Below are 27,832 nucleotides of genomic sequence, written 5' to 3'. Positions count from 1 at the left end.
AGTTTGCAGAGGCGGAGCTGCACGCATAGCGGGCACGCGAGTGCCACAATGAAACCCCGTGTCGCACACAAGGCTCCCGCTTCCCCACACCAGCGCCATCTGCGCACGCGCGAACAGGCCCTCCGCCCTGAAAGGAGCCTTCTAGGCACCTCCTACCCTTTGGCGTCCAGGGAGTAGCGGGACCGAGCGGTGACGTCAGGGGGCGGGGTCCTCACGACATGGACCCCGCCCATGGTGGCTCTCCTCGGAGGAGTCAGGTGCCTGCCTTGGCCCGCGAGGTCACCCGCTGTCCGAGTGCGTCCCTCAGTGCTTCAGTCAGTGTCTGGGGCCATGGGGGGTGAGGCACCTCGGGAAGCCGCTGCTGCTGCCGCCGCCGGGCCACTACGAAGGTGAGTCGTCCTCTGAGGGCGCCCAGTGGGGAGGGGAGAGCTGAGATTTGGGGCAGGCTTGGGCAGTGGCAGCCTGATGGAGTTGCCTGACAGCAGGCAGGAGGGAGGTCGGAGCTCTGTCCTATGCAGAAGCTTGCTCAGAAGCAAGTCCCATTATAGTCAATGGGGCTTACTTCCAGGAAAGTGTGGACAGGATTGCAGCCACAGACCCGCTCTTATATGCTGGTCTACTCAGAAGCAAGTCCCATTATAGTCAATGCAGCTTACTCTCAGGTAAGTCTGGATAGGATTGCATTCTCAGTGGCTTGGCATGAGAGTGCTTTCATAACTATGCAGAACACTACTAGCCTTTGGAGGAAATAGCTAAACCATTTGCCAAGCCCTGCTGCCTTTATCCTTCTGACCATAAAAGCTGCAGCCAGGTACTGTCATGGAGGACTTCCTAAAACCAAGAAGTCCTATTCAGGCTGCAGTCCTGCACCCAGGACTGTGGGTAAATGCCATTGATACAGTGGCACATTGGAAGTAATGTTTAATTCCAAGTAAACATGCAGAAGGTCATGCCTTGCATGCATGAACCAGGACTACAAGTCATTTAAAAAGGCACACCCTCCCCCTCCCCCAAGAAGAAGAATAGGGACTAATTCCCAAGGTTACATAAATGCAACAGGGATCAAATGTGTTCACCTGTGAGCTGGGCAGTAATGGCCCCCCTCCCCAAGAAGAATAGGAACTAATGGTATCTTTCAATGCCATGCTGCTTAAGAAGGGGTCTTCTTTGCATTGGTAGCAGCCTTACAAGGAATGACTCTTTAATACGAGGGTCGCCCAGAAAGTAATGCACCACATATTTTTTCTTCAACAATTATTTATTGAACACAATGAAACTTACACACAAGAAAGAATGATGTTTCTTCTACACTCCCTATTTTTCCACGTAATCTCCATCCAGTTCTATGGCCTTCCTCCAGCGAGACACAAGGGCATGTATGCCCTGTCGGTACCACTCCTTGTTCTGGTCACGAAGCCATTTCTGCACTGTGCGAATCACCTCTTTGTCATCCTCAAAATGTCTTCCGCGAATGGCATCCTTTAATGGCCCAAACAAGTGGAAGTCTGAGGGAGCTAGGTCAGGGCTGTAGGGTGGATGGGGTAACACAGTCCAACCCTGTTTAGTGATGTGTTCCGAAGTCCTCAAACTTGTGTGAGGCAGAGCGTTATCATGTTGAATCAAACATTCACCTGGGTTGTTATGGCGCCGAAGTCGCTGGAAGCGCTTCTTAAGTTTGGTTAATGTCTTCATATAAGCTTCAGAATTAATGGTGCTGCCTCTTAGCATCACATCAATGAGTATGACGCCCTCACAGCCCCAAAACACAGTGATCATGACCTTACCGGCGGAAGCAGTTGCTTTGAATTTTTTCTTCTGTGGAGATTGAGGATGACGCCATTCTAAAATGGTGAACCCAGGTTTCATCACCTGTCACAATCCTGGACAAGAACGCTTCCCCCTCATCTTCAAAACGTTTCAGCAACGTTTCAGCAACTCAGAAGAAATGTTTTTTCTGAGAGATTTGTGGTCCACCGTAAGACAGCGCGGAACCCATCATGCACACACTTTTGAGTAATCAAGAGCACGGATGATTGCATCCACACTTCCTTTGCTGATTGACAGCTTCAGCGCCAATTGCCTAGTCGTTATGCGTCGGTCCTCGCGAATGAGCACATCAGCAAGCTGTGTCTTGTCAGGTGTGACAGCCGTGGATGGCCGCCCCGAATGCTGCAAATCTTGGAGCTCTGCTGAACCGCCTTCTAATGGCCTCACCCTCTGTGCCCAGCGACTAACCGTACTTCTGTCGACTGCAGATTCTCCATAAACTGTACACAAACGTTTGTGAATGTTCCCAACAGTTTCTTTCTCCGCAGTGAGAAATTCAGTGACGACACGCTGCTTGTAACGTACATCACTTACAGATGCCATTTCGAAACACTGCTGCAGCTACGCTATCTGTCTGAAGAAACCAAAAATTTGTGTGCGCACTCCTGAAAATTCAAATAACGTATATCTAAAGTTTCGCATTCGTACCATTACTGTAGGCTGAGAAAAAAAATGTGCATTACTTTCTGGGCGACCCTCGTAGTTTCTATTGCTTTTAAAATTGAAGCTATAGCCATGCACCGTATACCTCAGGGGTGTCAAACTCCTTTCATACAGAGGGCCAAAGTTAGCATTCAGGGCTCCAGCTGAGGGCCGGAAGTGATGTCATTAAGCAGAAAGTGACATCATTAAGCAGCTAATGGCCAGAAATCAGACCCTGTTCTCATATAGAAACTCATTAACTGCAAATGTCAGAAGAGAAAGTATGCAAATCTTGATCATATTTCAGGATTTGGCAAAGCCCAATTTTCATATAGGCTGCCATTTCAGCTGTAACACCTCAGCAGCTCCGGGAGCCGCATCTGGCCCCCGGGTCTTATGTTTGACACGCCTGGTATACCTCATGCTATGTATTCATCTCAGATAATTGGCTGAGTGCCTGTCCATTTGGAATTGGAAAGGACTTCCCAAGCAAACAATAGAGCAGTGTTTCCCAAACTTTTTAGCACCCACTTTTTAAAATGACTATTTTGACCCCCCCCAAAGAAATCTAGAAAGAAATATTTTTATTAATAATAGTACATTATTAATTAATTAATGGTGTCCTGTTCTCCCAAGGCTGATGGAGGCCTTGCGTATTGTATGTGTTTGTAAATGTTTGCTAGACTTTCCACTGGAAAATGAGTTTAAGGACTGTTCTAAATCTTTACAGATATTTCAGAGTACCCAGAAGTCTGGAGAGCAAGATGTGCAGTTAGGGATTTCTAGGTCAGACAAAAGGCTGAAAGTAGCTTCACACATGATTTACAGAACACCAATTACTAGAGAAAATCAGAAAATGTGACATTTTAATTTCGAGATATAAAGATTACATCATACCACAGATCTACATCCCAGCTAACAGTCTGCTTTTGCAAACTGGGCAAGGATGCTTGTAAAGTTTTTTTTTTTTCAATGTTTCAAAAACTTTTCATAACCCACCAAAAATTGGCTTAAAACCCATGGGTGGGTCCTGACTCACAATTTGGGAAACACTGCGGTAAACATTTCGATGTACTTGCGCTCACTATGAAAGATAACAAATACTTTAATTCACTCTTCAAAACAGCCCTGCGAGCTTCCAGGATGTTATGGAATCTTAAGGGCATGGATGTAGAAAATGCTAGAATACTGTAACTCAGAACTGAAACTTTTGTGAGGGTTTTGGTGGGGGAGACACTATTCTTGCCCAGTTACGATGACGCTAAAATAATAAGTTATATGTGTAGGTCTTGCTCTCCCCCCTTTCTCCAGAGAAGATAAATGAAATTGGGCAGGCTCTATGAGTCTCTGTAGTGGAAAGTAGACAAATACAAAAAGTTTAAGGTGTAAATGGAAAGGAAAATAGAAATTGAATCAATGTTAAGTTCAAACTGATAATTGAATGTAGTCATAAATGCAACCATGCCTGCAAATGTAGTCCATGCCTACAAATGTAGCCATGCCTACAAATATCTGAGAAGTAGATGTGTGGCGAAATGGGAAAATCCTATCTGAAGTAGACGTTGAGGGGATATAACTGTTATCTTTTACAACTACAGGTGTGCGCTACTTGACGGGATACATTGTCCGATCCCTGTTATACGATTAGGTTGTTAAGTGAACATTCAGCCCAATCTAGTACCTTTGTTGTGTAAACAGACACTCCCTGCAAGAAACTACCTGGCTGTGCAGGCTACTGGATGTAATTGTGTAATGATGATCAGCATGAAAAGTTCTGAATCCATCAGCTGATCATTCAGCATACAGGCCTTGTGCTGTGTGCTTGTAAGCTGTTGCTGTTAAAACATAACTTTGGCCATCCAATCAGCTTGTCCTATATAGCACCTTGCCAATTCAAGGAGGTTACACTACCTCAAAGGTTCCTGCTCCACCTCTCTTCTACAAGAGGTTGGCTTTGTTCGAAGGCTGCAGGAGGTAGTTGCTTACTGTCTCACTCATACACAATTCAGACTCCAGAACATACCTAGTCATTTATTTATATTGTGAATCTATTGATTGTAGAAGGATTGCATTTTAAATTTTCCATTTACAAACATGGTCTGATTTTTTTTCCCTAGACCAAGTTCTGTTTTTAGCCTCACAAAAGCTCTGGGAGATTGGGTTTGTGTGGTAGCATGTTAGAATCTCGTTTATAAGGTTGTTAAGATTTTTCATTAGCATTCTTGATTTTTTGAAAGTAGGGGTTTCAGTTCTTCATTAATGAAATGCACAAAAATGATCCTTGGTACTCTAAAGTTGTGAATATTCACAGTTCATTTTTTCTGTCCTTCAGTGATCAAACAGTACTGCATGTTCCTAAAATGTTTCAGAGTGTACCCTGGAAAAGGTTAAACTATTTTTCAGCAAACACCCCAACTAGCCCTGCTGTAACAGTGCTACATACTAAACTTTAGTATGACTGTTGTGTAGGCATCTACTTAATAGCAAGTGGAGTGATGTTGGAATTGATGTTTGGAGTTTTAAAAAAAGTAAAGTACTGAAGACATGAATGCTTATCCACATTTGCATCCCGGTGAAAAAGAAACACAAAAGCAGACACTATGGACAGAAACAAGAGGCTGGGCCTTCTTGGTGATGGTTCTGAAGCTTTGGAATTTTCTCTAGCAGCAACTGTTACCCTGCATGTGCCCAATCTCGTCTGATCTCAGAAGCTAAGCAGGGTCAGGCCTGGTTAGTACTTGGATGGGAGACCACTTGAGAATACAGGGTGCTGTAGGCTTATACCATAGTCTTTCAAGACTGAAGGTTGCCAACCATTCAATGATATCTGTCAGGCTCCCTGTCATGTGTTCATATAGGTTTTGAAAATTCTTCTAACAGACTTCTAGTGTGTTAATGTTTTATTTTTAATATTGTATTAGTCTAATATTGCTACCTTTTTTGCTTTAATTGTAAACTTTGTAATGGTGTATTTGGTGTCCTTTAGCTGCTCAGCTTGATTATCATTCTACTTCAGTGATTCCCAAACTGTGAGACTCAACCCACCAGTGGGTCTGACCTGATTGAGGTGGTTCATGAAACAGAATCTGACAGCTTACAAGGAAAATGTATTGAGCCCTATGGAAAGTGAAACTGAGCTGCACATGTGCTTACTTATGAATAGGTGAATGTGCCTCAGCCCACTTCACAGGGCAAGCTGAGAGGAATGCAATATCACCAGAATAGTCCTATCCTATGAATGAAGGCCCCCCAAAACACTCAAGAAACAAGTACCCCCCAGCTGACAAGGAAAATGTATTGAGCTCTATGGAAAGCTTAATTGAGCCACACTGCGCATTTACTCATGAGCAGCAAACATGCCTCAGCTCTTATCGAAAGCCAAGCAAAGGGGAATGCAATGTCACCAGAATGGTCCCACTCCGATGAACGTGGAGCTCAACAAATGCTCTAGAAGGCAGCCTCCTCACCATGGTAAAAAGGCTTAAAAATGGGGACTTGAGCAAATGGTAAGGTGAAGCTACTTTTTTTAGTGTAGCTAGATGGGTCCTGGTGCAAAAAAGTTTGGGAACCACTGTTCTCCTTGTTTTCAGAAGCTGTTTTGAGTATAATTTCTTATAGAAAAGTAGAGTACAAGCTAAATAAATAAATAAATACCTCTCTCATTTATTAATGCACCTGGCAGTCAAAGACATCTCCTTAAATTTTGCAACACAACAAAATTAACTAGGTTAAAAGCTGCTTGCAATCTGGTCAGTGGCATAAAATCTAATGCATGTTTACTCAGAAGTAAGCCCCATGTTGTTCAAGGGGCTTACTCTCTTGAAGTGTGTATAGGATTGCAGTCTTAGCCAATTTTACCTGACCCTTGTTTGGTGCCAAGGCTGCTACTAAGGGCCAAGTTGCAATTAACAGGCCTCTCTCTCTCCCTTTCCCTCAGTTTTTACGATCTCATATAACTCCATTATATTTGTACAGAACTATAACCTTTTTCATACTCATACGAATTTAGCTGCTTAAAGTATAAGCATTATTTTAAAAAGCACAAAAAAGGCATTAATACAATATATTTTCCTTTTTTTCAAAGAAATTTGGTGGCATTTTGGAAGCGAGATTAAGCACTAAGATGTTTTGCCATTGGGGTACAGTGAGGAGGTAAGATGGCTCTGTTCCTACTCAGTATAATCGGAGTGCTTAATGTATTTAATTTTAACAAACGTGACCACTTTGAAATTTTGTAATTTTATCTATAAATCCTGGACATAAATGTTTTATAATCCCTCATCCTTTGTTATACAAGTTTACACTTGTTTTCAGAAAATATTAATATCTTTAAAGATAACCATGACATTTGTACGCATCTCTTTCCTCATGGAAAACCATTTATATGGTTCTATGTTGCTCTTAAGAGTGGACAGTTGCTACTATTTCATTATTGAAATGAATGTATATGGAACTGTATGGCTTTGGATTACCTTTTTTTATATCATATGATCATCAATCTTGCATTTATAGAAGTCTCATCCCCACCAATAGAGCAACAATATTTCTAGCACCAGGGCCTGCTATTTCTTTTATTGTATCTGGATGCATTCTTTGTCTCCCATATTTTTCCTTCTTCTAGAGCAGGGGTGCCCAAACCCCAGCCCTGGGGCCACTTGTGGCCCTTGAGGCCTCTCAATGCGGCCCTCAGGGAGCCCCCAGGCTCCAATGAGCCACTGGCCCTCCGGAGATTTGTTGGAGCCCACGCTGGCCCGATGCAACTGCTCTCAGCATGAGGGTGACTGTTTGACCTCTCACGTGAACTGTGGTGTGAGGGCTCCCTCCACTGCTTGCTGTTTCATGTCTGAGGCCGCAATGGCAGCAAAGGAAAGGCCAGCCTTGCTTTGTGCAAGGCCTTTTATAGGCCTTGAGTTATTGCAAGACCTTCATTCATTCATATAAGTTCATCTTTAATATATTCATTTATGTAAACTTATGTAAATTTATTCAAATTTGAAATGTAAATTCTTTTTTTTTTGCCCGGCCCCCAACACAGTGTCAGAGAGACGATGTGGCCCTCCTGCTAAAAACTTTGGACACCCCTGTTCTAATGACCCCCCCCCCCAACTTTATGCAGTTGTTTCTTGGTCTTCTTCCTTCAAAATCTCACATCTTAAACTGCAAGGATCTTTTCATCCCACTGTTGTACGTTTTCTTTTCTTGGCTGCAGTCAGAATGGGGAAAAGGGTATTAGCAGTACTTTCACTTGTTGAATAGCTGAGTCTTCCTGCTACTTGATTTTATTGCTTTTTATAGGTTATTCTAAAACCCTTTTAAAAATGTAGATGTAACTTTTAACAAGCCTAAGAGCATCTTGAAGTTCATGGTTTATCCTTAAAGAAAAAAATTCAAAAGATTTGAAACATGCTTAAGAACTGCAGCATAGCCTTCAAGTTAGGCAGTTAAGCAAGATTGGAGAGATGACAGCCAACCATAGCAGTAACACTGTCCAATCCAGAAACTTGATATTATCAGATGTGTGCAAACGTTCCTACTCATTTCAAAGTGGTGACTTTTTTTTTTGTGTGTGTGTGTGTACACAGATTGGGACCCTCTATTGAAATTAATGGGAAAACTCTTGTGGATGACAGAGTTTTCCATGTGCCTTGAGTCCACAAGCAGTCAATGAATTAGAGCATGCTTGTTCAAGCAGAGGCGTCTCCCTTGAATCAAACATACTTACCTACTCTTAAAATAACTGAGCAGTTTTTAGAAGCACCAATTTAATCCATTTTGTAAATACTTTAGATATGTTCTGCTTATTATAGATACATTTTGATGTATTCTTTAGTCTGACTTTTATTAGGTCATTTTTATTGTTGTCCAAAGTCCTGCGTGATTATCCAATAATACATTAGCTTCTCTGATGCCTTCACAGGGGTGTTAATACTTCTGACCTCCCCATCCCACGGCAGCTTCCTGTGTGCCCTCCATCTGTTCCTGAGGCTTCAGAGAATCTCTAGTACAAAATAGGATAGTTGAGGTGCAGAGGCAGCTGCAGTGAGAAGGGGAGATCAGTAAAACTTGCATATGAATATGTAGATATTATATGCAGATATGATCAGAAGTGCTTTCAGTTCACACAATAACACCTTGGTCTTTTCACTGCTGTGTTTCAGTTATCTAAGAAGAATTTTGTAGTCAGTTGGGATGCTTAATTATAATTTTATTTTTTAGGTTGTCTGTCAAAAAACTACCACTGAAGCATGTAATAAGGGCAAGAGCTTTCTCAGGGGCTGATGCTGTGAATGCCCTGCGACCATTCTATTTTGCAGTACATCCAGATTTCTTTGGCCAGCATCCCAGGGAGAGGGTAAAAACATTTTTATTCAATGAATTGACATTGCCCTGCATGAACTGGTTTGGATAAATCTGGTTTAGAACTGGTTTAGATAACTGACTGGTTTAGATAAGTAAATTTTTCTTTAAAAACTGATTTATCGGGAGGGGACGGATTAATTAATCAGATTTTACATTATTTTTAAAATTCAAATACTTAAATGGAAGGCACTATTTTTTTTCTGTGTGAGAGAGGAAGAGGAATGCTTCTTCTGGAATAGTGCTTGCTGCAGCATATGCACTCGGCTAAAATCAGTGTGCTGTGTGTGTGTTCTAGTTTGCCAATTTGATTGAGCAATTGAAGGTCATACAGTTAAGATATCTTGAACTGGGTGACAGCCCAGTCTAGAATGTGACCCAGGATTCACTACAATGCACTGGTTTCGGTGAAAGACAAATCGATATGGAAAGGGTGTGTCAATGTGGAAGACAGAAACGTAACAATCGTATTGTCATATTGGTCAGAGATGTGAGCAAGTCATAATACTAAAATACAGTTGCCTTTGTCCTATTTTCATTTTCACAAGTTGGTACAAGCCAGAGAAAAGTAAGGATATGCAGTTAAAAGTGAAAAACAGAGGAAGCAAGGTTGTCATGACCAAATACTGTTCATCTGTGTATATTTGTTTTAACATAGGCAGTGTTCAGATCTGAGGTCCTTTCTGGGGTGATTGTTTTCAGGAAATCAATGAAAATTCTTTGAAAAGATTAAATGGATATTTGGAGAATCTCCAGAAACCAGGCTTCAGGTCTTTTAAACCAACCACGCTCACTTTTTATGTACGAGAAAAAGAACACAATCCTTCCGATGTCCAGGAATCATTTGGTGCTTCAGGTATTTTTGTCACTTTAGATTTGTTTTCCTCTTACAAAATTAAATGCTGGAAGACCATTTCATACCTTTTAAGCATTGTAACTCTTAATGAATTTCTAGAGCTTTTTCAGTTTGCTGTTAAAGTCACTAGTCATTAAAAACTGGATCATGTTCAAGAATCCTTTTAAAAGGCATTATAGTTCAAGCTGAATATGATGACCAGATTAATATGTTTGTATGTCCTTAACAAATATTTTCATTCTGTCACAATACAGTATATAAAAACGTCATTGCTAATCAGCAATGACCAGTGTGGACCAGTAGGGCTTAATGTGAAAATGAATGGTGATTTGGATATACGTGCTGCTTCTGAATTTTTCTCTAAGGAGAAATGTGTTTGCTTTAATGAAGTGGTATTGTAGAAAATCTTTTAATTATGAAAAGAGCAAATTTTCTTTTAGGATCTCTTATCTTCCATCAAATGATTAGTAGCGTGTGCACTGTGTTAATAAGCATAACATACAATTCATTCATAACTTACTCCTTTAAATAGTGCAGTAAAAGTTGTGATATCTGCTATTCGATTATGCAAAAAACTCTGTTAACAAACTCAGGACCCAGTCTTATCTGATTTTCCAGCACCAGTGCAGCCACAATGCGGCTCCGAGGTAAGGGAACAAATGTTCCCTTACCTTGAGGAGGCCTCTGTGACTGCCTGCCCACAACAGGATTCAACACATGCCCCATTGGCACAGCTGCACTGGCACTGGGAAATTAGATAGGATTGGGCCCTCAGTGAGCTAAACAGACCCAATATCCAGTTTGTAACCCACTAACTACTATAGAAGCTGCTCAGGAGCATTCTAAGGGGTTCTGTAGTGAAACTGACAACTGCAGCAATGGAGATGTTCTAATATCTGAAAATTACAATATTAACCAATGCTTCAGTGCTGCTGGAGATGTCAGATATTGCCACTTTTACATTATATGCATGTGTATTCATGTCTCTTGCACATTATATTGCAGTGCAACTTTTAAGTCTTAATCTCTATTGCAGTGATTCTCAACCTTTACCTGCAGGTGAGGGAACCACTGAGTGTGTGGGGGGGCTAGTAAGGGGAGTGGCGAGTTGGCAGCAATGGCACTTCCAGGTCTGCATCAACTAAGCAAAAAGGGGGGGCTGACAGAAGTCCCCAAACCCCTTTTTTATTTGGTAGAAACCCAGAAGTGTTGACTTGCCACTCCCCTTAAGGGGGAAAATAGTGGTTCCCACTGCCCTGAGCGGTTGCGACCCCAGGTTGAGAACCATTGCTCTAGTTCATTTCATCCCAAATGTTACAAAATGCTTTTTAAAGTGGGGTTTTTGTCTATCACTTAGTATATAGAGGTTTAGATCTTAAATCCAGGAGCACTGACAGTAAAAACAAATCGTTAGTAACACTAAAGGGCTTGGCACTAATGATTTGACCAAAGTTCACTAGCAGATTAATCATCCACCGTGAGTTGTATGAGACAAGCCAAAAATCCAATGTAACTACATTGTGTTGAACACTACTTTATTCTTATCCTGGTGTTGCATTTTACAGGTTTTCGAGCAGTCCGTTTCACTTTGCGCACCAGGGACCTACTAAGCACGGTACTGGACATCCTGAATGCCTGTAGCTTATCTACCAAACATGTCCAAAGCTTGAATGACAATACAGATATTCGGTCTAACCAAGGAACACAAAGAACATTCCACAGGCCTATCAAATGGGACAAGACTTATTACTCTTTTACAGGATTCAAGGATCCTGAGGAAGAACTTGAGCAAGCCCAGAGGATGGAAACAACTTTGAGGTATCTACATATGGAGCTGCCTTCTACCCAGCCAGGCCCTTGGTCCATCTTTCCCAGTGCTGACTAGCAGTGACTCTCATTTGTTCCAGGAAGGGGTTTTCTCAGCTTAACTTTTTCCTCCTAAGAAGTTAGAACTTCTTGCTTGAAGAAGCAAGGACTTCTTGCTTGAAACATGTACCCTACTATTGAGCAATGGCCAAGGACCTTGCACAATACTGCGTTGATAGAAAAATCTATTAAACCAGTCATGACAATAGGGTGAATATATGTGAGCTTTGCAGTGCATCAGGACACTTGTATTTATCCCAGCAGTCAAGTACGTGAAAGGAAAAACCAAACACAAAGTATAAAAAGTAATTAAAGAAACACACGTATTTGAAGAAAGTGCTGTTCTTAAAATAAATTAGTAATTATCTAGTCAAGACAACCTATTTTAATGAATTATCCATAAATGCTGACATCCTTTTCCAAGATCTGAGAGTATGTACAGATGTAGGTGTGGGGAACCTTAGCCTGACAACCACTCTAATACATTTGCATAGTGCTGACATATGTCCCTCAGACTCTATACATGCACACAGATTGACAGTTCAGCTTTCCTTAACAAACTCCTTACTGCTGTGGAAGTTACCAATCTTGATAAACCCAATGGGGAAGGGAACATGTGATGCACACAGTTTTGAAACGTGTGAGCCAAAACATTCCATAAGTAAAGCCATAGAAATACTGGTAGACTGGCTAAATAGGATTTAATCCCTTCAGAGAAACACTTCTACCTACAGAGTTTTGTATTTATTGGAGCATGTCAGTGACCACTTTTAAATAACTACTTGATCTAATCTAGCCTAATGATGTGGTGTTGCTGTTTTTAAAATGTCTTTGTGATCTGTGGTGTGTTTTTTCCAGTTCCTGGTTAGATAATAATGCAGAGAGTGCAGTGAAGAAGCTGAAGAATAGCTTGCCACTCAGGAAGGAACTAGACCGTTTGAAAGGTGAACTCTCTCGTCAGCTACACCTCTCTGATATTAGGTAACAAATTAACTTTACTGGGTGAAAAAGCACATTTCTAGATGGGATGCAAGGTGCAGAGAGTGATACAGCTAGGCTAAGATGAACCCTTGCAAGTGTATTTTTAGCAGACCAAAGAACTTGTGTTCCATTGAGACTGTCATAAAAATGGTGACAAAATTGGTTCTATTGAGTAAAAATTGCCACTATTTGGTGACAGGCTTTCAGATCTCTTGCTGAAAGGGTTTCTGGCTTAGTTGCAGTTTGTTTAGTAGGCTACTGTGTGGCATTTTACACATATGTGTTCTTTGTGTTGCATATGATGATTACAATGCCAAAATTTTAGGCAACAAATATGAAGCTACACATTTCAGTGGTTCAGTATTTTCTTCTGAGGGAAGTTGTTTCAGGCAAGCGATATCTTTATACAGTGGTTCTCAAACATTTTAGAGGTTTTAGAGGCTGCTGCTTGATTTATAAATACCAAGCAGTGTGGCTATATTGGTGATTAGGCAGCAGTGTTCCCTACCAAGTAGCAGCTTGTTTAACGCTTCATGCACATTGCTTAATTTGCCCTGTCAGTTTCACGAACCACCAAAAATTGGGTCATGACTCATTTGTGGGTACCAGACCCACCGTTTGAGAACCACTGTATTTAAAAGGTTATGGTGGTCAGTGTGTGGAAAGTAAGGAACCACAATATGCATTAATAATGGTAGTTTATGAATGTTCTGTTTAAATGAGAGTCCATTTTCCAATTGGTTTAAAAGGAGCTAGTATGGTATACTAGTGTTAAACACAGACTGGGGAGAACTGGGTTCAGATCTCTGCAGCCATGAACTTTACTTGGTTACTTGAGGTTGGTCACTCTCTATTTAACAGAAAGTCTGAGAGGATAAAATAGGATCCTTGCATGTATGACACCTGGGTGAGAGAGCAATAGATTTCCATTGTTTCACCCTCTGAGTGGCAGGAAAGGATGCTTCTCTACACTTAATTCCAGATAGATTATGGTTTGGAAAGTGGTGTTTGGGAACAAAGGCAGGACCTTGGCAGTGACTTTTATGCTGGACATGGAGAGTAGGTTTCATGAAAGAACTAGAATTTGCCATTCCTTCCCATTATATCTGGTGGACCCTTTCGGTAGGCAGTTACAACTTTTCATATCATGAATGCAGTTAAAGTGTAACTATACTTCAGTGGATTACTTGCACTTGCATACTTGTAAACATCTTGTGCAATTACTACACATTTTGCTTGGTACATCAGATGCTGTAGCTGCTTGTAAGAACACATTTTTAACTGTCAAATGTACAGAAACTTCTCATATGCGACTGTTGTGCACAGCAGCCAGTTTTTATAGGAATTGTATAATTCCTATACAGTATAACATATATGATGTCATTTCACACTACTTATCTGTTGAAGTGCTCTTCATTACCATCTCTGCTGTTTTGTGTGCCTACGATGCTATGCAGTTGTAAAGGAATGAAAATCCTCATGTCTTGTCATAGATGGCAGAGGAGCTGGGGTATTGCTCATCGGTGTAGCCAGCTACATAGTCTAAGTCGGTTAGCTCAACAGAGCCCAGAAGCACTAAGGAATGCAAAAGGTACATTCTTCTATTGCTCTTCATTTATCCAGTTTGGCAGCAGATTATTTTCGTATTAATAATACATGGCATTTGTGTATCGCTTTTTGGTTGTTCATAGCACTTCTCGTGTATTTTGTAATCTTTACTGCATTCTTGTAAAGTATGATTATTCCCATATTTTACTGGGAAGCTGAGGCTGAGAGGGACTTCTTTACTTAAGGTCATCTGTTGAGCTCATGGCAGAAGCAAGATAAAACCACAGCAGTCCTGATTTGCAGCTCAGTCACTAGTATACTATACCAGGAATGTTCTTTGTAGAAGATTGCTATCAGAATTTATCTGCTATAGTTAAAAACTTGAAGTTGGAGCAAAATATACTGGCACTGATCTGGCATTCTCACGCACCGCAGACACTCGCCTATAAGCCGATCTCACAGATAAGTCGAGTACAGGTTTCGAACAAAAAATTGTGGAATTTTCTATGACCCTCAGATAAGTTGGGGGTTAAACTTAGGGGGGTGTCTGACTATAGTTTTGACTGATTTTACTGGAGGCCAGATCCTGAATAATTTTTTGTATTGGCAACCTTCAGTCTCGAAAGACTATGGTATCGCGCTCTGAAAGGTGGTTCTGGCACAGCGTCTAGTGTGGCTGAAAAGGCCAATCCGGGAGTGACAATCCCTTCCACACCAGGAGCAAGTGCAGTCTGTCCCTGGTCTGTCTCCCTGGCTATGGGCCTTCCTTCTTTGCCTCTTAGCCTCAGACTGTTGGCAAAGTGTCTCTTCAAACTGGGAAAGGCCATGCTGCACAGCCTGCCTCCAAGCTGGCCGCTCAGAGGCCAGGGTTTCCCACTTGTTGAGGTCCATCCCTAAGGCCTTCAGATCCCTCTTGCAGATGTCCTTGTATCGCAGCTGTGGTCTACCTGTAGGGCGCTTTCCTTGCACGAGTTCTCCATAGAGGAGATCCTTTGGGATCCGGCCATCATCCATTCTCACGACATGACCGAGCCAACGCAGGCATCGGCTGAAAAATAGCCTACCACTAATTGTTACTTAAGAACTGTACAGTCTCTAATTTATTAAAAAAAAAATAGTAAAAGATCATAAGATACATTTTTATTCTTTTTAAAATTCTGGTCTTCACCTCCTTTTTGTAAACACTCTCAGAGTAAGTGCACTGTAGCAGCGCAATGCTGCTTGGGAAGCACACAAGGCTTGGACCTTGTTGCCTGGTGGGAGTGCAGAGTGCACTGAGAAAGTTGAGACTATAAGCAGGAGCTGATAGAGCATGGAATCAGAGCAAATGAATGAGAAACGGCAGACATTCAGAGGGTTGATGCAGGGAGGCTTGAAGCTGGAACAGATCTGAGTTCCTCACCCGCTTTCTGCAAGCTTTATTCATTCTTAAACATGTGTCGCAATACCCTGCAATACAACGAGGGTTACTGAAGGTTACAAAGATTACACTGCTAGGGAACCGGCTGTGACTAGCCGGCTTTCTAGCTAACCACAACATTGATAAGAGGCGCTTCTCCAAAATACCATTGCACTGGGCTTTAGACACTCAGCATGTTTCAAGGCTGATGGCAGAGTGGGCTCTGCGCAGAAGCAGAGTGTGCTCTGCTGTGTTGTTGTCGTCAAATATGCCAAGGTATCTCAAAGCCCAGCACCTATGCACATAAATACCACAGTGCACTGTAAACTACATACCAGTAAAACACTGGTTCCCAACCTGGAGTTCATGTACCCCCAGGGGCACTCAACAGGACCTTTAGGGGTACTTGAAAAAGAATGGCATACTGGCAGGGAAAGGCAGGTCATGCTCCAGAATGCTTTGTAGGGCCAGCAAGGAAGGTAGCTAGTTGGCTGTGAAAGCCCCACCAATAGCTAGTTTTTGGTAATCAATTCATCTATGAACCAATGATTGAAAACCAGCACAGTAAAAAAGCTGAAACATACAAGTGATCAATCACCCAGAATTTCTCAGCACACTTCTGCTGGAAAACAGTGCAAAGGCAGAGTCTTCTGTTCCTCAAACAGATAAAAAGAGAACATTGTGATAAATACATGAAGTCTGGGCTTTCATATAGAGGAGATGAGGGCTTGTATTATTTACAAACATTTTGCTAATACAGTATGAAGGGTACAATTTATGGAAATGGGCTGCCAAGGGATACGCAAGTGAAAAAGGTTGGGAACCAGTGCAGGAGATCCATGAATCAAATCCACTTTTAAGGTGTTTGGTGTGTTAAGCCAGAAGCTCTACAGACAACATACAACCCATAACTGGGAGTATGCAATTCAATTCACAGCAGAGAGATGCAGCTGCATATATTTGCAACCCTTTTTACTCAAAGCAGACCCACTGCTTTCCATGGGTGTTATTCTTAAGTAATGGTGCATTGAATTGTAGCCTGGGACTATGCTCCAAATGGAAAGGAGGATCCCATCCTGGTGTTGGAAAAAAAACAACAGATCTCTGCTAAAACAGAACCAGGCTGCAACAGCATTCGCAAAATGGAATAGAGGAGAATCAAAGGTTAACTTTGGCTGGAATTTCCCAGCAAAGTTACTATAGAAACTAGTCTCTGCATTGCTTCTAATGATCCTCTTGAGCAAGAAAGGAAACTGTCCAGAGTCGTAAGGCTCTGCCCTCTGATTGACCTGGAGATAAGGCGAAGTGATAATTGGCAAAATTACTTGGCAAAAATTTTACATACTATAGGCGAGTATCTAAGGTAGTTTCCTGTTTTCCTTCTGGGCACAATTTGGGGTGCAGGGCTTGATCTATAAAACCCTAAATGGCTCAAGTCATCTATACCTACAAGACTGCCTTTCTCCACACATCCCGTTATGATGATCGGAAGTACCATTTGACATTACTTTGGTTTAGACAATTTGGCTCACTTTCATATGTGAAAATAAGGCATCAAGAGGGCCTCAACCACCAGCAGAGCATATTTAATATGCATTTGGGAATCTGTAAACTCCCAGTGTTGGGAAATGACTTAACAAAATAACTCTGAATAGTGGTTTAAACCTCCCCCTCTTTTCCAACAGGACACACAGTGATATTTACAGACCGTTCAGGTATGAGTGCAACAGGCTACATTATGCTAGGAACGATGGATGTCCACCACCACTGGACCAAAGTAAGAACTAGTGCCTAGGAGGATTTTTTAATATGTTGTTGCAATATATGTTTCCGTATTTGTGAAGCAAAAACAAATCCTCAAACTAAGCATGCAAAAGTTAGCATTGATAGTTTGCTGTGAACTTAATTTGCATGTGTTATGTAAACATTGTCAAAACCTTACAATGATTTCTTAAACGCAATTCACCTTGCTGCTAGAAGGTGGAATTCGCAGCATTATATATGTATGTGATTACGAACACAGTCCTGGGCTAGAGCGTCTATAAAGCTATTTGTTCCAAACGTAGAATATAGTGAATTAAGCAATAATGAGAAATTAAAAATATGAATGGAAGTATGAAAGCCTTAATACGAGTCCTAATACATTGGGCCAGAACAGAACTCTGGCTTCAGCTGAATACTACCATAAATACTCGCCTATAAATCAATCTCACAGATGAAGGCATGTTTTGAGCCAAAAATCATGGAATTTTGTATGACACTTGAATAACTCGTGGGTTAAACTTAGGGGGTGCCTGACTCTAATTTTGTCTAACTTTACCCAAGGCCAGCTCCCAAAAATAACCTACCAGTAATTGTTACCTAAGAACTGTACAATCCCTAATTAATTAAAAATATAGTAAGAGACCATACAATACATTTTTATTCATTAACTTTTTTAATTCTGGTCTTCACAGCCTTTTTGTAAACACTATCAGAGTAAGTGCACTGTAAACAATATACTGGGTAGAACCATTAATCAAATTCTTCTTTAAGGTGCCTGGTGTGTTAAGCCAGAGGCTCTACATTTAACATACAACACATTCATGGGAATGTGCAATTCAATTCACAGAAGAGAGATGTCTTGCCCAAATTCTCCCTATCCTGCCGACAATGCCAATTTGTCCCGTCCAAATATTCCACCTCCCTTCTAATGCCCACTTTTTGGCTAATTAACACCCTCCTTTTCCAAGAACAACAGCTGTGGTGTGCAAAGAAATGAACAGAACTCCTTATCAGTTGAGCAATTAACAAGAATTTATTACTACAAACACATACACTCCCTGCAAGTCCTCTTGTCCAGAGGCTTTCCCTCCCCAAAACTCCACTTAACTCAGTGGATAAACGTCCAAAGTCCACGGTCCAAAGTCCAGTACAAGTCCATGGTCTAATCTCCAAAGCACAGTCCAGTCTTCCCAATCCAGTCTTCTGCAGCAGAGTCCCTCCTCTCCAGCAGAGTGTCTCCTCCAGCAGGGTCCTGGCAATCCTCTCTTCTGTGTCCTCCAGCAGTGTCTTCTGTGTCCTGGCAGTCCCCTTCTCCTGTAGGTCTGGGTCAGGTAGCTCTGTCTGGTCAGGTAGCCTTGCTCCTTTTGAAGCTGCCTTTTATCCTTGTATGTCCCTTGTTAAATCCAAATTAGGCTCAGGTGAGCCATCCCTTCAGTCCATGTCCATTCAAAGTCCCATCAAGGTCAAATGAAGCTCAGGTGTCCAACCAGGTCTCCATTGGTCTTGATTGATTACAGCTGTGGAGCCAGCCCTGCCCTTCCCAGAGCTGTCAAACAGCTGTCAAAACATGGAATGATTTTCTGATCTTCCATAACAAGAGACAAGCAACAAGGAATGAGCATAAGCAAGTGCAGCAACAAAATTGCAAAACTGATTTACTCAGAAGTAAACCCATTGCTTTCCATGGGTGTTATTCTTAAGTAATGGTGAATTGAATTGTAGCTTGGGACTTTTGTTTCAGATGGAAATGAGAACTACATCCTGGTGTCTTAAAAACCAGACCTTTGCCAAACATTTGCAAAATGGAACAAGGGTGCAGAAAGGTTGGATGTAATCCTGCCAAGAGTATGAGACTTGCTTGATTTAAATGGAAGCCTTGAGCCCTGGCTTTCGTTTTTCTCAGGAGGAGTGAAGAGGTTAACTTTGGCTGTAGCTTTGCAGCCTCGTTGTCTTGGAGACTCATAGCCCTCTATCTCTGCATTATCTTCTTGCTCTCAACCCTGAGTGACTTGCATATAATGTGAGGAGGTGATTTACAGTTGATTTATTGGCAGAAATTTCTCCTCTTATAGGTGAGTATCTACAGTAGTTATCAATCAAGAGTAGACCAGTGATTCACATAATCCCATCCCAACATGCCATAAGGGATATGTTGGCATCACCTTTGTCATGATTCCTGTTGAACCAGAGTTTACATACAGCATTAAATAATATAGTAGTTTAAAATTCTGTTAAATGCAACTGTAGTTAAAGTTGATGTAGCCCTTTACTCTGGTGAAGATAGATTTGCACACTTATATGAAAGAAACTACATGATCCAATTGCTGGCTCTCTGTCTCTTGCCTGTAGTTAAGAGTGAACCAGAATCTTTATCAGCCACATTTTGACTTTTTTCCACTCGTTTTTTTTCCACTCATTAATACTATTTAATGCATGATTACTATGTTGTAGATGTGAGCAGTTGCAATATACAGTAGAAATTATGATGATATCCATACACCCATCTCTCTCTCTTTTAAATTTTTATTTAATAACGCAAAAAATTAACACATACAAACTCCAAAAATTAGAAATAGATATAAATAGATATAAATAGAAAAAGATATAGATATAAAAATGAAAGCAGATATCGAAAGTTGCATGGCAAATACGACGATACGATAAGAACATTTATGATAATACGATAAGAACATTTGAGTAACTGAAACATATGCCCGTATACAGGTATGCCTAACTATCCACAGATTTGTACATGTGTTTTTATCTCAAGAAGGGCCCTTTCAGTTAAAGGAACAGAGTTGTTAACAATAGCCTCATTAATCGAGAGAGGGTAGCTATCTGACAATCCATCAATCATTCTCTCTCTGAGAAGAAGAAGGAGGGGCAGGTTTTCCCCCTCTGGGAAGAGGGGGGAGGCTTTCTCCACTCATTTGTTTGCTTGTGTGAGAAGAAGCTTTGGAGGAGACCTGCAGAGCTTGTTATGGAAATATGAGAGCATAATTACTTTACAAATCTAAAACTCATTGGATTACAAATTAATCATTTTGGAATATAAACTTTGCTTTGAAATGTTCAGTTTGTTTTCCTGTGGAGATCTTGGAGTGCCTGGGGAGAGAGCTGGAGATCTGCATTTCTTTGTTTTGCAAAAGCGGTTTCATTGTTTTGAATTCCTCCAACTATCTCTTGGAACAGAATGTGGTTGATATAGCAACAAACATAAGCAATAGAACCAAGATAACAGAATAAGAAGAATAGAACATCCGGGACATCTAGTGGAGACATTGCAAGGATAAGAACAGGACTTGACAAGTGAAGTAAGGATCATCCATACCCTGAGGACATCTAGTGGTGTTAAAAAAAAACATTGCAAGGCAAAGGTTTATTTGATTTAAAATTTCCCTGTGTTGGTTTTTATGGGTGTTGAATTTTTTTTGATGATGTGATGTATGGGTAACTGATAGTGATATATGTGATAACAGATACTTGAGTTTTACAGAAAAGAAGATATAAGAAGGAAGAAAAAGGATGACAGGAAAAGGAGCGAAAGTTAGGGGCTCCCCCGCCCTGGAGTCAAGCTTGGGAAAACTAACACAAAAGGAACCGAAAGGGAAAGATTGGAAGCAGACATTACAAGACAATATAGAAAAATTAGTGATGATGGGACAGCAGCACACAAATCCATTTTTGCAGGTTCAAGCTAGTCTGGATGTTTTAACTACACAACTAGATCTTAGTGTGCAGCTGAAAGCCGTTAAAGACCAAGCAGATGAGAATACACAAAAGATTAGAAAAAAAAGACAACAAAAGATCAATCTAGAATATTGGAGATAAAACAAAACCAATATGATGGAGAGGCAACTTTAATGGAAATTCAGATGGAGAGTGCAGCTCGAGTGGTAAGAATACAAAATGTACCAGAACAGAAAGGGAAAGATACAGGACGTCTGATTGGTGATTTAATATCAGAGTGGATCGACACGCCAACAGAGGAGATACCCATGGATCTGGATTCAGCGAGAAGAGTGAGCACTTTCTATCTAAGAAAACATGAACTACCAAGATAAATCCATGTGAAATTCATCAGAACTTTTTACAGAGATAAAATACTGAAGATCTCACAGGAAAAGGAATGGATGGTGGAGGGTAGCAAAGTGAAAATTCTGAGACATGTCCCATGGAGAGTGAGAAAGAAGAGAAAAGAATATGATGAGCTAGTAAAATTTTTAGGAGGAAAGCAAATACTGTATAGATGGCTTCTCCCGGAAGGTATGTTTTTTTCAATTCCAGTCACAGAGATATAAATTCAACAATGAAAGCAGAAAGTTTTTTTAGTACAGTGATGAAAGGTGAGACAAGAAATGAAGAAAATGAGGAAGAGGAATTGAGAAGAAAAGAACTAGAAAGTGTAGAAATGGAGCTGGAAGAAATCAGATGATTCAGAGACAATTGAGGAATCAGAGAAGGAAGAAACTAGAGGGGCAAGGAGGCACTCACTGATAGCAACAAGAAGAAGACAAAAAGAGAAGGTGAATAGTAAAAAGAAACATGATGGTTAAGGCAGGATGGAGTATTTACTCTGTCAACATAAATGCCTTAAATTCACCTCAAAAACGAAAGACTTCCTTTAATTGCAAAAGTTATTTGCTTAATATTATCTTAGATATTATGGATAAAGAAATATTATTTAATAAAGTTATAGATAAAGAAAATGGTTTGTATTTAGTTTTTATGATATTAACTGCTATAAGGATTTTATATGCTAGATACTGGAAAGTTATTAAAATTCCAACGAAAGATGAATTAATAGAGAAAATAATGAATGTGGCGGAAATGGATAGGCTTACAGAGACTTTGGCTCAACAGCGTAAACCGACACAGATAGAGCAATGGAGATCATTTTATGCTTGGTTGAAAATGAAGTTGTAGATGTATAAGAGAGGGCATTTAGATGAATATATTGTATACATGATATATTATACAAGATATATGATAAATGATATTAAGAGGCTAAGCTAGAAGAAGAACAAGATTAGAAGATATGTATTGATTAATTAGATATATTGATATATGATTGCCTGCACCCTCCAACAGTGTGTTTTTGTTTGTTTGTTTTTGTTTGTGTGTTGTGTATTGAGTTTGTGTTTGTTTATATTTGTTTGCTTTTATTTTGGAAAATAATAAAAAATAAATTTAAAAAAATCATTCTCTCTCCAGGCACTTAGAACAGATTCACTCCAAGGCAAGTAACCTGAGCACATGAAAGAAGATAATCACTGCTCTGGGTGAAGGGAGGGGTCGCTGGCTCAGAGTGAAGCCTTTCTAAGTGCCTGGAAAGAGACTGACTGATGGATTGTCTGCCTAATGACTGTCTTACATCACAAAGGTCAGCAACGTCAACTGTTTTTAAATAACCTACAAAGGGACATTGTTTTTTAAATGGATTTGCTTTTATGCAATTTTTGCCATCCATGTGAGTTCTGGGAATGAAACCCTCCAGTAAAATGAAGCATTTTACTTCAGGGAAGTGAAAATGAAAAGAATAACTGTACTGAAGACTCAACCTGTACTTAAGTACTGTAAAACTTTTTTTCATTAAGATCTCAATAGCAAAGAATGCAAAAATGTCTCAATGTTGATATTGTTTCAAAAAAAGTGTTTTGGAGGAATTTGTTCTTTATTATGTCAAGTATTTTAATTTGTGCAGGTTTTTGAGAGATTGCCAAGTTATGCCACACTTCAAAGAAAAGGGCTGCTTTTGGAGGACCGCATAAGCCATCTCTTAGGAGGCATACAGATAACTTACATGGAAGATCTGCAGCCAATGCTGATGCTTGAAGAGTATTATTCTGTTCTCGATGGTTTTTATAACAGAGTACGTAACAGCAGGCTTTCGTTTCACCCTCATAGTCTGCGAGGATTGCAAATGATTCTGGAGAGGTGAGTGTCTGTAAAAATAAGCTCTGTTCCTTGGATAGATCTTCTTTTTACTACAGTTGATTGCATTTATAAGTAATTTTTGCTACAATCAAATGAGCAACGTTTCGCTCAAAGGGGTTTTTTATCTTCCTCTCCTTTCAGCATCAGCCACCTCCTCCTGAAAAATGCCCTTTCTGAGTCAGGAGGCCTCCAGGCCTCCCTTGGAGAGGCAGCCATGGGAAGGCAGCTTTATGCATGCATACATACATGTGCTTTCTGCTCAAATGTTCGAGGTGGGAGGGTAGATTTCAGCTATAGTGCTTTTGCTAAGTACTTGGAGTACTTCATATGCATCATTTCAGTAATCCTTACAACTCTCATGCAAGTAACTGGCCCTCCTCACCCCAGCACTGTCTTTTCTAGTGGCTGTTTGCTGGTGTTCTTTTGCATCCTTTTAGATTGTGAGCCCTTTTGGGACAGGGAGCCATTAGTCATTTGATTTTTCTCTGTAAACCGCTTTGTGAACTTTCTGTTGAAAAGCGGTATATAAATACTGTGAAGAAGAAGAAGAAGAAGAAGAAGAAGAAGAAGAAGAAGAAGAAGAAACACCAACATTATTTCCATTTTTACAGGTGGAAGCTGAGGACAGACACATGGTGCCCACAGCACTTATTGCATTCATAGCTAAGCTGCAGTTCTAACTTAAGAACTTCATGGATCCTAGTTCATGTTGTGCTTCATGGAAGCCTCATTGTTGTTTCAAAGCAACTCCTGATCCTAATGCATTGTAACCCTGCTTTTGAAAATTCTTCTTCCCTGCATCACAGTATTATTCAAATGGTCTGTAATCTGGATATTCTTCCATTCCTGGAACATACAAAACTTCTCCTGTTTTGTGGGTTGAATTTGTCCTATATTTATGAATATTACATTATGCCATGTCTTTTAGTGCAAGAAGTGAGATCAGCTGGCTTGCACTGACCTTCAGTGCATCATCTCCTTTTATTGCAGTGACAGGTATGCGCCAAACCTGCATGAACTCGGACACTTTATCATCCCAACAGTGTGTGATCCAGCAACCCTCCAGTGGTTTATCATTGCCAAAGCACAACAAGCAAGAGAAAAATTGAAAAGGAAGGAAGAGTAAGTGCTTTTTAAAACACGCAGCTGCTTGTGTTCCATTCTGTGCCAGACATCACGTGAGGTTCTCAAGGAGATTATTGTGAAGGAGATGGCTCTCTTCAAAGAATTTATAGACGTAAACTTCAGCTAAAAAAAATTAAAATTACTAACATGCTTCAAAAGCATTTTACTTCACGGAAGTGTAAAATTCCCTTGTGGCCTGCTTGCACCATGCTTGGCTTCATAAGTTAAAATCCAGATTCTTTGGGGTAAAATGCCACCTCCCCAAAGAGAATGAGAGGGCTAGTTTCTGACCCAGCTTCTGTACTGGTCAACCCTAACAAACCTTTGTTGCCTTACTAATTAAATTGGAAGTGGTAGGTGTTTGAAAAAAATGTGTACCCTGTTTTCTAACTGAACAAAGCTTAATGGTGCTTACCTCAAAAGAAGGTGCTGGGTGGGACAGACAGAAAGTGAGGGGGAATGATTTGGGGTTGAGTCCATCCAGCCAGGTTGAATCTTGAATCCTTGGTACTGGAGGCAGGCCCGGTGCAGGGTTTTGCCCTGAAAGTTGCCCCCCCCGCCCTGTCAATCTGGTGCTGTCACCTTGTGTGCCAGTAGTAATTGTTTACTGTATGTGACTGTTCAACCAAAGGAAAGTCAGAAGGCAGTTTACACATAATAAAAATATATTCAGATGACTATATATTAACCCACTGAACAGAAGGTTTGTAATTGGGGAGAAAGGAAGCTAGAAGATGGGAAAATGCAAAAACCTACTCTGGAAACCTATTTGTTTGACTTTGGGGGGTGGGGATGTGTTTTCTATTTCAGGTCAAAGGTGCTAGAAAAGGAGCTGATCAAGACTTCTGCTGAGAAACTTTCTCTTCAGCGGCTCTACAAGGAGCCCAGTGTTTCCAGCGTGCAGATGATACATTCGTGCAATAAACTGTTGGAGGAGTCTCTGCCATCCCTGCAAGGCATGCATCTCTGCATTTCCCACTTCTATTCTGTGCTGCAGGATGGAGACCTCTGTATCCCCTGGAACTGGAAAAGCTGAGAGCATGTCTCATGACAAATTTTATATTTTGTATAAGGAAACATTAACACTGCTGAGAGTAAATTATTGAATGGTACATTTTTGTGGCAATCTTGCATGCAACCCAAGAAGTTCCTTTGTTTTTAACTGCTGTTCAAAAGCTGCAAACTATTTCTGAGACAATTTGTTTAGTCTTACAAAAGACTAAATGGGTTCCATACAAAATGAAGATATTGATGAAAGGATCTGTTGGGGAATGAGCTATACAAAATGTATGAAACTGCACAAAAGCATGCAAGTGTCATATATACAAAATTGTGATTGATATACTCCACAATTTTCATAAACTTACTGGTATAGATTTTAATATAGTAAAAACTCTGCTGAGAGAAGCATTCTCCAAACCGAAACTGGCGATTGAAGGTAATCTGGGGTGCATATTTGCTTAATAAAGTTCAGAACCAGACCACTGTGAGAACTGCTGAGGCAGTTGCCTCAGGTCATAGATCGGACAGATGCGCACTGTTTCCCTCCTCCCACTCCCTGGGTCTGAAGAGGGGAACAATGTGAAGGTGAGGAGACAGTGTAGATGTTTTAGCCTGCCACTGTCCTTTCCTTCACGCTTTCTCTTGTGTTCAGTTCCCCTCTTTTTCATACCCAGGTGTTTGGAGGAGTTGCAGAAGCAGCAGCTTATCTGCCACTGGGTAAAAAGGCAGCAGCAGCATTTGACACAAAAAGGCACCATGGAGGGTGAAGACTGCAGAGTTTGATGCACTGTCTCGGGCACTGGCGGTCTTGGCCCTGAAAAAGTTGGACTGTGCGCACTGGAGAACAAATATTTGAGGCCATGTGGTGTTGCCAATGTTGTGTATCTGTACATAAAATATTATGGTAAGAGTATTTATTTTGCAGAAGTTCTACAGCTTGTTTAAGCTTTTATAAATGTCTATTGAAAAATGGTATCCATTAGAACTTGCACTTCAATATATATATTTTTGGTAGATTTACAAAAGTGCTGGAATCTTTATTCTGCACATGATTTGTAAGCGGTTATTATTTAAACTAAGGAGCCAATTTGTGGTTTTTTGCAGGTGCATTGGTGGAAACTTGCAGCTTATTTCAGCAGAAGTGTAGATTATGACCACCTTGGAGGTGCCTCTGCATATGACTGGGTGCTGTAGAAACCTAGCCAGAAGTGTAGGGTGTCTTTCTGGAATAGGCAGTCCTCCTACTCCCTTTTCTGGTTGGCCACCTTTGTTCTATCAGCAAGAAGCCATTTGTGCAGGCTGCAGTTTTCTAGACGGGTGGGGGGACCAGTTCACCTGAAATCTGTGATGCCTGTGAACTACAGGGATTGAGTCCCTGAATGAAACACCATGAGGATATGCCCTTGTCTTCAGAGAGACAGATATAGGTCATCCGCTCACAGAAACAGCGCTAATGATTTCATTAGCATGAAGGGAAGATGGAGAGAACTGTTTTGGAAAGATCATGATATGTTTCGCTTTATCAGTACGTTGAAATAAAAGAACTGAAGTGGAAATTCATTGGTGCAGATCTATTTGCTGTAAAAATACGGTCAAGCTGTATTGCACTGAACATCTCTGGGGCAAACTCTAGGTCTGAAACTTTTCTTTTAAATTTGAACTTAACTGGATTTTTTAGAAAAGGGGTGTGTGCTCATGTGCATATTAAAATGTAAAAATGGGATAAAATCTGTAAATGAAAGGGGCATTAGAACTCTGCAAATGGTAGAGCACCTCAGGTCCCAGTGAATTCATTGGAAATTGATGGTGCACTCAAATCCTCGTAGGATAATTCCCCAAACCCTTAGGTATATTTTTTCTGGCTGCTAGATATGAATAGTGTGAAAGTTCTATGGTCCTTGTTCAATATTTTTAAATTGCTCATGAGGAGATGTCGGTGTTTTTCAAAAATAAAACCCAAGTCCTAAGATTGTGTGACCACTTGCATTCTTTATGGCTTGATGAATTTTCAGGTCTTATTTTCATAAGCTGACCTATTTTGTGTCACTTAAAGCTATGCATAAATGTCAGCTGATGGATCCAAATGGACAGGAATGGGTGAGCTTTGGGAGTCCCACAATTTCCAGTGTCATCTTCTGTATACTTCAAAGAACATGAGCCTCAAAACAGCTGGTGGAAAAGTAATACTTTTGGTGACTGAGCAAAAAATAGAGCTCTATAAAGACCGATAGGTATTTTAATCTAATGCTATGTGTCTTTATTAGAGAGCTGTCTTAATAAATGCAGTTTGTTAAAGGTCTGTACTGTGTCACCTACCAACCATTGACAGTATGCTGAAGTACATCAGGGAACGCTGATGTGGTGCAGTTGCTAGGACACTGAGCTGTAAATTGAAACTTTCTTGGTTCAGATCTCACCTCTGCCCTGAACTCACAAGGTGACCTTAGGCAAGCCACTCCTCAGCCCCAGCTGTACCATGGGTATAAGGATACTTAACAAGGTTGTTGTCATGACTGCATGTCAAATGC

General features: G+C 40.7%; 1 protein-coding gene across 2 annotated transcripts; it reads left to right on the top strand.

The window, feature by feature from the left end:
* The first annotated feature begins 210 nt into the window (after positions 1 to 210).
* Positions 211 to 27,276, top strand: TCAIM (T cell activation inhibitor, mitochondrial). 2 transcript variants are annotated; one of them, XM_066631264.1, is made up of 11 exons: positions 211 to 389; positions 6,554 to 6,621; positions 8,686 to 8,821; positions 9,529 to 9,682; positions 11,443 to 11,500; positions 12,407 to 12,529; positions 14,023 to 14,120; positions 17,162 to 17,253; positions 22,945 to 23,177; positions 24,168 to 24,299; positions 25,113 to 27,276. In XM_066631264.1, the coding sequence occupies exons 2-11, from the start codon at positions 6,593 to 6,595 to the stop codon at positions 25,336 to 25,338; spliced, it is 1,281 nt and encodes a 426-aa protein (XP_066487361.1). In that variant the 5' UTR covers positions 211 to 389; positions 6,554 to 6,592; the 3' UTR covers positions 25,339 to 27,276. The 2 variants fall into 2 exon arrangements, with proteins under 2 accessions (XP_066487361.1, XP_066487360.1); XM_066631263.1 differs by having other exon boundaries at positions 11,248 to 11,500.
* Positions 27,277 to 27,832: the final 556 nt, after the last annotated feature.

Source organism: Tiliqua scincoides, chromosome 5 (assembly GCF_035046505.1).
Source record: "Tiliqua scincoides isolate rTilSci1 chromosome 5, rTilSci1.hap2, whole genome shotgun sequence".
Taxonomy (NCBI): domain Eukaryota; kingdom Metazoa; phylum Chordata; class Lepidosauria; order Squamata; family Scincidae; genus Tiliqua; species Tiliqua scincoides.
The sequence above is the reverse complement of the archived record's forward strand: the minus strand, read 5'-3'. Positions and strand labels throughout refer to the sequence as shown.